Below are 12,525 nucleotides of genomic sequence, written 5' to 3' on the forward strand. Positions count from 1 at the left end.
TCCTTACTTCCCCAATAGTGGGGAAGGACTGTACTGTTACTCCCTCTCCCAATTCTATGACCCAGCAGACAGCATTTAGGGAATGGCCCACTTTGATTATGTGTTCCAAGAGGAGAACAGGTTGAGCATACTTCTTATAAAGAAAACTTAATTCAAAGATCCTTGCTCTCTGTCTTGGGAACTTATGCCTTATAAAACTGACCGAGTCAGAATTGAGTGCTTCTCTCCAGTGTGAGTTCGCTGGTGGTGATTAAAAGTGGAACGCTGACTGAAGGCTTTCCCACACTCAATACATTCATAGGGTTTCTCACCAGTATGAACTCTTTGGTGTACGATGAGCTGTGAGCTGTCACTAAAGGCTTTCCCACAGTCATTACATTTATAGGGCTTCTCCCCAGTGTGAGTTCTCTGATGTACCATGAGACTGGAGCTGTAACTGAAGACCTTCCCACACTCATTACATTCGTAAGGTTTCTCGCCAGTGTGAATTCTCTGGTGTATAATGAGGTGTGAGTTTTGATTGAAGGATTTCCCACACTCATTACATTTATAGGGCTTTTCACCTGTGTGAAGTCTCTGATGTCGAATGAGACATTTACTCAGGCTGAATGCCTTACCACACTCACTACATTCAAAAGGTTTTTCTCCAGTATGAATTCGCTCATGATCAACAAGCTGAGAGTTCTGACTAAAGGCTTTCCCACACTCCTTACATTTGTAAGGTTTCTCCCCAGTATGGAGGCTTTGATGTCGAATAAGACATTTACTCCGACTGAAGGCCCTGCCACATTCAATACACTCATAAGGCTTCTCCCCAGTATGGATTCTCTGATGGTCCATAAGATTTCTATTAGAACAAAAAGCTTTCTCACACTCGCTACACTTGTAGGGTTTCTTACCAGTGTGAAGTACCTGATGTCGGACGAGACTTTTATTCCTAATGAAGGTCTCCCCACACTCATTGCACTCATACGGTTTCTCCCCTGTATGGGTTCTCTGGTGATCAATGAGTTGGGAACTCTGAGTAAAGGCTTTTCCACATCTGTTACATTTATACGGTTTCTCCCCATTGTGGAGTCGCTGGTGTTGAATGAGGTGGGAGCTGTGCCGATAGGTCTTCCCACACTTGCTGCATTCAAAGGGCTTTTCCCCTGTGTGGATTCTGAGATGAACTATGAGCTGAGAGGTCTGCCTGAAGGTCTTACCACACTCACTACACTCATAGGGTTTCTCTCCAGTGTGGATTCTCTGATGGCCAATCAGGTGCGAACTCCGATTAAAAGTTCTGCCACATTCATCACATTGATAGAATTTCTGTGCCTTCAGAACTCCTTGACGTTCTGCAGAACTGGAGGGCAGATCTGGACATTCCCCAAGTTCCTTATATTCATCACATCCATCTTTGGTGGATTTGTTTTTATCCTCACATGTTCTTTCCAAGAAACCGCTTTCCAGTCGGCTCCCTTCCTCATCTGAGTGTTGCACTTCTAGCTTCTCTAAAGCATCTTTACAGACATCTGCAGCCTCTGGTCCCCCAGGAACCACCCCATAGAGGCCTCCTGATGTCCCACCAGAAGATGACTCTGATCCTTTAGAAATTTCCTGCTTTGGAGGCAACTCTGAACTCTCCACCCCAGACTCCCCTGCTGCCAAGAGAAAGAAGAAAACAGCTTTTACTCATTTCTTGTTCTATTGAGGAAACAGATTCATCAGGAGTCTATGCACCTGAAAAAACTTCACATTATGGGTAAGGAGTGAGGTGACACATTGAGAACAGGACAGAAAATGAAAAACAGCTCAAATTTTTCTAATTACCAGAAAGACAAAGAGGGGGAAGATGGCTGTGGATGAAGAGCCATCAGGACAGACAGATGTTGAGTCAGCACAGACAAGTGAGCAGGGTAACTGAAAGGCTACAGACCAGATGTAAAGCATGTTTGGTCTTCCAGAAGTCACTTAGATGCTATGTCTCCTTAGTTGATTATAAACTCTAAGATCTTCTCCAACCATGACATTGTATGGTTCCATGATTCTCAGCAAAGATGTTGGGGAGAGTGTGATGGCAAATACCTCAAATCAAATATGAGACACAGTGTGGGCAAAAATGAGAGATGAAGGTATGATTAGGAAAAAAGTGTAAAAAAGAAGTGCTGCTGGTATAACAGGAAAGTACCAAGATTTTGAGAAGCTATAGGTTCAGAAATGCTGGGCTAAGTACTGAAGGGAAGAATAGAGCTCGAAAAGTGGGATCGCCTAGATCCTGGAGCTCTGGACTGGTAGGAGACAGTATTGCACTCCTGTGAAAATTAAGAGGGGCATCAATTATTTTAAATATAAATCAAAATATGTCTTTGGCATTTTGATAATCTGGAATTATAAGGACTGAACAGTTGAATATGGGTTTTTGAATTCTAGAATTTTTTAATACCAAAGCTGGGAGAAGGCAGGGCAATCATACTTATAGCTCAACACAAAAATTTTGGTTCCTTTCAACACATCTAAATCAAGGCTACAAATCATCATGCTACTTTAGAATGTGGAAGTTGCAGATTTCTGAATCCCTGACTCCTGAGCCCACCCTCTCCAGAGTAGGCTACTGTCCTAGACTTGTCAATCACACAACCTATCCTGACAACAGCACCTTCAAGGAAGCTGCCCTGCTCCAGTCTTTCCTGAAGGGGAAGCTGAGGCAACCATGCTGTGTGCAAAGTACGCAGCCCATCCCAAGATGGACCACAGGTGACTGGACCAGGGCCAGGCAATACACCCAAGTGTACGTTTTCTGTAGGTTAGACATCGGCCCCTGCTGTGGCCAGAGCCAAAGTTCTGCCCAAACAGACATGATATTTCACTGCTGAACCACCCTCGGAATCCCTGTCTAAGGAAACTCGGAACAGAAAGTAGGGCAACGTGAAGGAAACAAGTAAAAACTCGAGCTGAAATGATGCATGGAGAGAAGCCAAGCCACTAGGAGCCACAGCGAGCAGGAAGCGTGAGGTACAGAAAGTCTAATCTAGTTCAATTCATCTATGAGCGGCCAAAAGATTCAGAGTAAAGAGAACGGGTAGCAGTGGGAGGACAAAACAGATATGCAGGGAGCAGCTGTGTGACATTCTCAGTACAATGACGTGTAAACATTCGTTTCCTTTTGTGGCTCACGTTCCCAGGCTCCCCAGTCTCAAGAGGCCCTGCTTCTCCAAGTCTGTTCTAACTAGTTGGTTTGTTCAGGGTTCCCATTCCTTTAACCTTGTTGTAAGTAACACAGCTCATTACTTACGATAAGGTGAGTGGCTCTCTGTTCCTTACAACTACAGATTCTAACTAAACCACCTTACACTCTGGTTTCTCTTCAGATCGTATAAATCTTTCGGCTTTTACTAACTAAACCACCCTGGCTCAATCCATAATGAAGAGAAAGTTGATAACTGTTAAAGCTGGGTGATGGGCGCAAACAGGTTCCTTATACTGTTCTCTCCACTTTGTGTATGTTTCCCATTTTTCATAATAAAAGGTCATCAAGAACAAGAATATAGCAAAGGAGATGTGAGGGATGCAGAAGCAAATGTGAGGGGCTGGGGCTCAGAATCATTACCCAACGAGGCCATGTTGCGGTACGTTTCCGGCCTGATGTTCCGGTTCAGGCCTCTCCGACTCCGTGCTAGACCTCTGCCCTTCTTCTCAGTACAGTCCACAGACGGGAACCCATATGCTGCAGACCCCTGGAATGACAAGCTTCTACTGCTCAGGGACATTTCCAGACTGAAGAGCAGTCATCACGGGTACCAAGAGCACAGGGTAAAGGCCCTGGTGGGCAAAGGGGTGGGAGAGGGACAAGCGGGGATGACACATCTAAAAGGACAAGTCCAGGGCACGAGAGAGTCCATGAACTCAGCAGGTGGGGCCAGCCCTGGGGAAGCCACAGGAGCAGTCTCAGAATGGCCAGCGCCCAGAGGTGATCTCTACCTGTTCCTGGGCCACAGACTCGGGAACTCCGGAAAGACAGAGAACCACGCTCACCTGGGGCCTGACCATCCGAAGCACAGGTGCCACTGCTTGGTCTCCTAAGTGCCTTGCTTGGGGAAGGGCAGACACCCGGGAAGCACCATGAGCTGAGGGAGGAAAGAAAGCCATGAGTGGGGACACGTCTGCCCTTGGCTCCAATCAGGTCTGTATCCCAGTGAGTGGATTCAAGAGAACCCAGGCAGATCCACACCCACTCACTCTCATGCCCCTTCCATACAGGTGTTGTCCTAACTATGCTGTGAATTTTCCACGGAGGACACAGCACGAGGTCCCTGCTCAAACAGAAATGGCTTCTCCCAGCCCTCATCTTCAACGTCTCTGAAGGAAGCTATCTTCTGACCACTCTCTCCCATAGCTTCCCTAGCATCAGCCTCACCTGAGTTCCCCTCCGATCTCTGGCTCTCATTCCCTGATTTCTCTTCCTTCTCCTGCCCTCTCGCTTGGTCACTCCAGGCGCTGAGGCCTCAGAGCTTCCTTTTTCTGTCTGTGAGACTCACTGACTGTCACTGTTCTAATGCTGCTCTCACAGTTCCTGGTTCTTCTCCACCCATCACAGGCTTCCAGTTGTCTACTGGACATTCCATGTGGTGTCCCACAGCACCTTAAGTTCAGTGTCTAAAATGCATGCTCTTACCACTTTCCTTTCCTGACTTCTCACGTTCTGTCAATGATCCCAGACGTTGGCCCAACTCCTCTGATTCCCCCCATCTCTCTGTTGTCCCCGGGATCCTTCCTTCACAATGTCTGTCATATCTATCACTTTCCATTCCACTCAACCCCTCTCAGGCAGTAATTGCCTCACATCTATTGTCCTACACTAGCCTCTACTGAGGCTCCTGGCCACTGGTCTCCCCATTTGATCCACAGGGCTCACATGTACCAGAGTAATCATCCTAAAATATTGTTTCTAACACACCATCCCCTGCCTCCCAAAACCTTCCTGGCCTCACCTCTAAGGTCCTGTACAAATAGACCTCAGGCTCCTAAATATACTCCTCCTTAACCCCACCTCAACGGGGTCCGAGGAACTCCCACTAAGAGTCTTTGCTTACATCCTCTGCTCTGGCACCTAATGTCCTCTGCTCTGGCACCTCCCACTTTTCTCTACCCTTTAAATTCCTCCCCGAGTTTTCACTGCTACCTCCCCTCTGAAGCATCCCCTACCCACTCTAGCTCACCATTAACAACATCCACATTGCTCATCTGTGATGGCATCAAACGCCTGGGCACAGATCTTACTCAAACGTATCTTCTGAGGTTGCCTCTTCTTGCACTATGGCTGACTCTCTGCTAACTAGGTAACAAGCTGTTTGAAAGCAGTGACGGTGTACTGCATCTCTCTGGTCCCCAATAGTGCCTTTCCCATGACATGTGCTTGACAAAAATGTGCTAAATACACGAATGATTGAAGAATAAGCAAAAGGAACAAAGTCACTAGGGAAGGAAGACAGAGGGCAGGGCAATGAGGGATTTTAAGAGGGTAGGAGATGGGGAGATGAAGGAAAGGAGACTCCAGAAGAGAGAAGGGAGGTGTGACTTCAAGCCAGAATTGGAGAGGTGATACCAGAGTGCCCATTGGGGAGGTGGTGTGCCCCTGGGACATGAGGAGGCTCAAGGTGGACTCCAGGGGCTGAACCCTCACTGAGGGGTGAGGTAGGAGGAGATTCCTTTGTTGCACCGAGGGTTGTCATCTCCTCCAAATGCATTTCCTGTTCCTGTGCTGGAGCTGAAACCTAGAGGCAAGGAAATACAATTGGGTTCAAAAGAGCATCCTTGAAGGTACAGAACCCAAAACCTCTAAGAAGCACCCCTAGAAAGAAAGCCAGGGCAAAGAAGAGCCAGAGTGTCCTTCCAGCTCCACCAGTGCAGCCCATTGGGGGGAAAACTGTCAAAGCGGGGTCTGCCGCTTGCAGTCCTACTGGCCATCCCTGTGCTGTTAGGAGGACCTTCCTGTTAGGAGCTTGAAGACCAGATTATATAGACTTCCACTGTGTCAGTTCTTCAGACACAAATTCACTTTAAGAACCATCCAGAAAAAGAGCCAGGAGAACAATTCAGTATACTCCCTAAGGCCTTAGCCTGCAGAAGAGACCCATCAGAAGTACCAAGGAAACGAAAAATGACAATTGTGTCTGCCTATGTGTGCACAAATAATGCTTCTGAGGCAACATCCCAGAATAGGAGTTGACAAACCTCAAAAGAGCTTTTCCAATTTCTCTCAGTAAAAGTGTCTCCTCTTCAGAACAACCACCCCTGACCATACTGACAAAGCTAGGATAATCACGCTCTCAAATTACCTGATTACATTTTCTATAGCAAGTATTAACCTTTATATGATCTGATTCATACCTTTATTATCTATTGTGCCCCCGATGAAATATAAGCTTTTTAAGGGTAAGAGCTTTGCCTGGATCACTAGCTCCTAGAACTACGTTTGGCCCAACACTGGTGCTCAATTAATATTTGCTAACTGACATCCTCTCGATATTTTGCTAAAAGTTTTTAGGGTTATCTGCAAATTCAGTACTACCTTTCCCCAGTAATTTATATTTAAAAAGTCAAACAAAACGAGATAACTCCAGTCTTTAGAGACCTTGAGAATACCTCAGAGCACAGACCTTTTATTTCTAACCATTGCTTACTGTCATCAAATTAGCTCCTCATAATCTCATGGTTACTATTTTTACCAGCATTTGGAGCAGAAGACCTAAAACATTATCTAAATAAATCACATGTATAAGCTCACTTGCCCTGGCATGTACATAGTATGGCATACTGTAAAAATAACTGCTCCTTCAATAAACCATACTGGATTTGCTGGATTGGGTTACAGCTGCTGTGATGGAAGGGGACTCCCTCCTTTAGTGTATGTCTCCCAAGTGTAGTGCGGGTCCAGGAGTCTGCCTGGGGTCTGTGGTTCCAGGCTCTCCACTGGACAGTTCTTATAAACGGGAGTTACAGTTCTCAAATACAGCAGCTGTGCGCACTGGCAGAAAATAGAACTTAACTGCACTGTGACAACACAACCTTGTACTTCAACAGCAATTAAATCCTGGTACAGTTCCTATTCATTATCTAGGCCTCGAACAGGTTTCCTTTCCTCACAGGCATGAAATCCTCGTTCCAATTTTCAGTCTCAGATGGCACTCCACAGCAAGACACTAGGGGAAAGCGTGGGGCTTAGAACCAAAGAAGCTGGAAAATCCTGGTTCCCACACTTGGTGGTAACTCAGCAGTAACGTAACACTTTGGTCAAGTCTCATGGACAAAGGGAATGCTTAGTAGCTCTGTAATCTTAGATGAGTCAATTAACCATTCTGTGCTGGCAGCACTTGTCAAATGGAGATAATGATTACTCTTTGCGTATTTTGTAAGCCTGCTAGGAACAGAAATAAGATACAGGGTATAAAAGCATTTTGTAAGTTGCATGATTTCGCAGCCCAGCAGGGAGTACTCTATAATCCTCTCCAGCTCCAATGTGCACACATGCACATGCTCACTCCTGCTAAGCAGACTGACTCTGATCAGCCCTGATATGACTTAATTTCCTGGCAAACTGCCATGAAAAAGCTTGTTTATTCATTTAGCCATAAATACATTTTATGAGACCATGCTCGAATAGAGTCTTGTTCTCATGTCTTCATGTCGGAAGACTTAAGCTGACAATAGTGGCAGAATAAGAAATTGAGAACCACTCCTCGGCTGGAGCCATGAGTGTTCAGCTGCCCGGACTGTCAACTATTAGTCTCTTGGGTTTGTGACTTAGTTATTTTTTTCTGAGACTTCCTGGATAAAAAAGACTGAGCTTTAATGGAGGGAGCATTCTCTTCTGCTTAAGCAAAAGAAGTTAGGAAATAGGAAAATTTGTCTTCCACCTTCCTCACTAAATGGCACTCTAAATACTTACAGCCACTTGTCTTTGCCCATGGTTGGGCCTAGTTGCTCTCTAGATCTTAGCAATGGCTGATTTGTTCTTGTGTGTTTACTTGTTTACTATTTTACAAAGTGATTCACAAGGAAAGAATGGTTAACAATGAATTTGGTAACTCCAAATGGGCACTGGCTAGTTCACCTAGAAAAAGTTCTAGCCCTAGGACGCCCATCAACTGGAATTGATTCCCGAGATATGTAATCATTTTTTTTAAAGAACTGAATAAAATTATGTGATGAATACTCAGGAAATTTCATATACTGGTTTTCCCTGGTAAAGTGCAAAGGAATAAATGTAGAAGGGACCCTAATACACCCTGCTCAGTTACAATGGAGCAATTTGATTCATCTGGAGCAAATGACTTATCCATGTTGTGATGGTCGGGATTGATATGTCATTAGCACTTACCTAGGTGTTGCTGTGAAGGTATTTTGTACATGTGATTAAAATCCATAATTTAAATAAAGGAGATTATCCTAGATAATCTGATAATCTGGATTGGACTAATTCAATCAGTTGCAGGGCCTAAAAATCAGAGCTGACAGTTCCATGAAGAAATTCTGCCTGTGGACAGCAGTTTCAGCCTATGCCTGAGAGTTCCAGCCAGCCCTTCCTGACGGCCTGCCCTACAGATTTCAGATTTGCCTTGCCAGCTCCCACAATCATACAAGCACTTTCTAGCAATAATATAAATAAAAGTATTTACATATTTATATATAATTTGCTAACGGTTTTTCTTTGGCTGAACCCTGACTGATACACACGGTCACCAAGCTAGTTAGCTCTGTTGCCCTAGAAGCCAGATTTCCCACTGTTACCACTCTCCAATGTTTCCTCTAATTTGAGTTACCTTGCTTTAAATTTCAGAGAACCCAGGGAAATTGGAAGAACTGAATTTGGAATTAAAGAGGCAAAAAGACCCCAGTGGGGTTTGGAAAGCTAGAAAAGGAACAAATGATTATGAGACCCAGAAATGTTAACTCTCATAAGGCAGAAATGTTACCTCCAAGGAGGAAAAGACAGAACTGACTCTGAGAAGTTTGAGAAAGTGAGTAAGAGGAACTTCTCAAGTGAGGGTCCATGTTATCAGCACACAAAGGTTTACTTCTCCCCGTCATGCTCCCCCATTCCGACCAGTGTGTAGCTCCTCTACCGGCCAGGAATGCAGTGTGGATCTCCACGCTGAAGCTGGGCTCACGAAACACTATTTCACGAAGTGATTCACAGAGCTTGGCTGTGAACTGCATTTTTGTTTATGGCTTGGAGCACGAAACTATTTCCCTTTTATCCAGGGAACTGGCCCGGAATCCTAAGGGCAAACCAGCCTAGAGCCAAAGCAATGGAGAACACCTATTCCCCGGCTAACCTAAGCACTAGAGAATGGTTCTAGATGCCATTCTAGACTCAGTGCTCACCTCTCCTGGTCCACCGAGGTGTCTCTGGAAATCCTCTACCACAGCCACGGCCTCCTCGCCACTCTCAGGGTGATGCAGCTGCACCCAGGTCCGGAGCTCCGCAGGCAGGATGCTCAGGAACTGCTCCAGCACCAGCAGCTCCAGGATCTGCTCCTTGGTGTGCACCTCAGGCATCAGCCACCAGTGACAGAGCTCCCGGAGCCTGCTCAGTGCCTCTTGTGGCCCAGACATCTCATGGTAACATAACTGCCTGAAGTGCAGCCGGAAAATTTCACAGACAGGAGGGTGGTTCTTTTGGAGACTGCAGCCCTGCCCCCAGGTCTGGCTCCCTGGCTCCTGCTTCACAGTCAGGCACTCCTCCTGCTTCTGGAGAACAGCAGCCCTGGGGATGAGGCCTAAAGTTCCCCTGCCTTGGGTGGCCATTGTGACCCCAAAGAGCTTGTTCCTGAAGCAGTTTGTTTGATTAAAAGCAGTTTGTCCAATGATAGTCTGTAATTCAGGTCTCAGGAGCTGTTTTTCAGAGTTGGGGGTGTGGGCAGATGGGAGTGTCACCTACAAAAAAACAAGAGAGAAATCAGAAGCCCTAAAGTGTTCAGCCCCAGACTGATGACAGAATCTCCACAGTTAAAAAGCAAAGCTCCAGAACAAAAAGAACACAACCAGGGCAGTTTCTGTAACCATCTCTTCAAGTGACTTCCCTTCTTAAACTTTCAGTGGCTCCCATCACCTACCGGATGGAACCTAAATACCTATGCCTAGCTTTCTCAGCCCTTCACACCTTAGGCCTCTGTTCTAGCCACACCCCCTCCTACCACTCTCCCCAGGTATCCAGGTTAGAAAGACACCTATGATCTCCACATGTGCGATATGCAAGGAGAACCAAAGGGTGCATAATACTAAATTGTTATTTAACTCCTATTTAATGTATGTTTTATAATGTGCATTAAATTTATAAAAATAGTCCACATCTCTAATTTACAAATCAACCTATGTTGCAAGTGCAGGCTTAACACTCTTCTACTTTTCTCCATTGTGATAGACATGCACAACAAAGAAAGTTTGGGACTAAAGCTCGAGAGACAAAGCTAGAACACTCTTTCCCTGTTTGGATTTTCCTCTTCCTTTAAACTTCTAACTCCCACTCATCTCTCAAGACCCAAACAAATGCCATTTTCTCTTGAAGGCTTTCTTGACTGCCCCATGCAGGAAGAGAGCTGGAAAACTCCTTCTCTGTACCTCTCACTATAACACTGTATTTTAACTAGTTTATACACAACTCACCACTCACATTCTCCAAACTGCTGGATGGCCACCAACAGAAAGGAATCTGATGGAGTCAGAAAATGCCAGACCTTTTCTACTCAACCCAGCTTCCCTAGAAAGTCTTTCTGATCTCTCTAGGCTTAAGTGCGGTTATTGCGTCAGCTAGCCCACAGTACCTTTTTCATTCTACTAAAGTACTTCTCACACTGCGCTTCTGCTTTACATGGCTGCCTCTCCACTTCCTGGGAGGACTCAAAGGGCAGGGCTGCTTCCTAGTCATCTTTGTACATATGTGTGTACATTGCAAACAGGAAAACATATCTGGCCAACGAATAAACGTGGTTCACTTGGCTGATACTGAAGTGGGGGGAAAACTTTTCTTCAGCTTATAGATGGTAAAACTCAGCACCTTAGTGGTAGCTAGAGCATCTGTGCTATGCTTCCAATTCACCATGCATCGTCTCTCACCAAGCTAATCTCTCTAGGATTCCATTTCTTTAAAAAGACAAAGGTGGATTTAAAAAATCATCTGTAAACCCTGCTCTGAGATACCACACATGCAGGAAGTTCAGGCCATTTTCCTGCTTCCTTTGCTGTTTCGAATGCTCGGCAGTTTAACTCATCTGGATTTTTGCGTCTCCAAGTCACACTCCACGTTTGAAATTCCGACAGCGTCTCACCCACTGATGACGCTTCCTATTGTGTCTAGTGCAAGGCTGGGAAAACACCGTATTTACATTTCGCCTTCAACCAGGTTTCTGAGGCACCGCTCACCTGGCCACGTCCGCCCTGTGCATCGCTGTACCCGCAGGTGTCCGGCTCCGTGCCAGGCACGGCTGGTCAGGGGAATGGGACAAAGAGAAGTCTCTGCACCGGGCGGCTTCGGAGCATCACAGGGACCGCGCCCGCTGGCCGGAGGGGCGAAGCGTGGGATCGGCCGTGCGCGGCTGTGGCTCCAGCCTTACGACCTCGGCCCCGACAGCGCCTCTCCCCCCGCCACCGGTCCTCTCACTGGGGCACCGCGGCGGCGATGTCTGGGCGACGATCACCACCGCGGACGGCAGAAAACAATGGCCGAGCCGGAAGTGAGAGAAGCTTCACTTCCGGCCGCTCCAGGATCCCGGAAGTCTGGGTATCCAAGGCGGGCACGCGCGCCCCCGCACCGTGGATTGCGGGAGGTACCCTGGGCGCCCGGCGAAGTCGCCCCTGCGACGGGAGTGGGGGCGGGGCCTCTGAGGCCTCAAGCCAGACACTGCCGCTCTCAGACCGTTCAACGTCTGGGCAACCAGACACACCCCACCTCTGCTCTTTCCCCTCTGGGTGGCCTTGGGAAAGATACTCAACCTCTGAGCCTGTTTTCTCATCTGAAAAATGCAGGGCTATGAGCGCTGAAATGGGTAATATACACACCTACCTGGCAAAAGGCTTGGCATATCCTGAGCATTCAGTCTGATATTATTAAACGATATGTGATGCCCAGAGCATTGCCAACCAATCTGAATCTCAATGAAGTGAACCACAGGCATCTCCACCTTACTAATGAAGAAACAGGCCCAAAGACTGATATTTTGGCCCATAGACGTGGTTAATCTTTCCTAAAACAGCACCGGCACTTTGCTGTCCAAGGAGAGGCCCCAAGGGAGGGCCAAGGAGCTAATAAAAAATGGGAAGGTATGGGACAACATAATGTAGATGCAGTTGTCTAGTCTAGTATCTGGGAGGTAGATGCCACCCAGCTGGACTTAACCTTGAAGAATGATTTGCACACAGTAGTAGGATGTGAACAGATCCTTGCCGCTAATATGACTGAGAGGCACAACCTTTGGGTTTAAAGGCCATGGGTGAAGGATAAAGGATAAGATGAATCACTTTACAATAGAATTAAATATGTAT

The 12,525-nt window shown here is 46.5% G+C and overlaps 1 protein-coding gene across 1 annotated transcript in view; it reads right to left on the reverse strand.

The window, feature by feature from the left end:
• LOC117036713 (zinc finger protein with KRAB and SCAN domains 7) overlaps positions 1-11,722 on the reverse strand; it is a 28,846-nt gene extending 17,124 nt beyond the window's left edge. Inside the window, 6 exon segments of the mRNA XM_033131794.1 lie at positions 221-1,646; positions 3,593-3,719; positions 4,018-4,109; positions 5,588-5,756; positions 9,370-9,921; positions 11,407-11,722. Coding sequence (XP_032987685.1) covers positions 221-1,646; positions 3,593-3,719; positions 4,018-4,109; positions 5,588-5,756; positions 9,370-9,792 — 2,237 coding nt within the window. The 5' untranslated portion in view covers positions 9,793-9,921; positions 11,407-11,722.
• Positions 11,723-12,525: the final 803 nt, after the last annotated feature.

This window comes from Rhinolophus ferrumequinum, chromosome 17, assembly GCF_004115265.2.
Source record: "Rhinolophus ferrumequinum isolate MPI-CBG mRhiFer1 chromosome 17, mRhiFer1_v1.p, whole genome shotgun sequence".
NCBI classification, from domain to species: Eukaryota; Metazoa; Chordata; class Mammalia; order Chiroptera; family Rhinolophidae; genus Rhinolophus; species Rhinolophus ferrumequinum.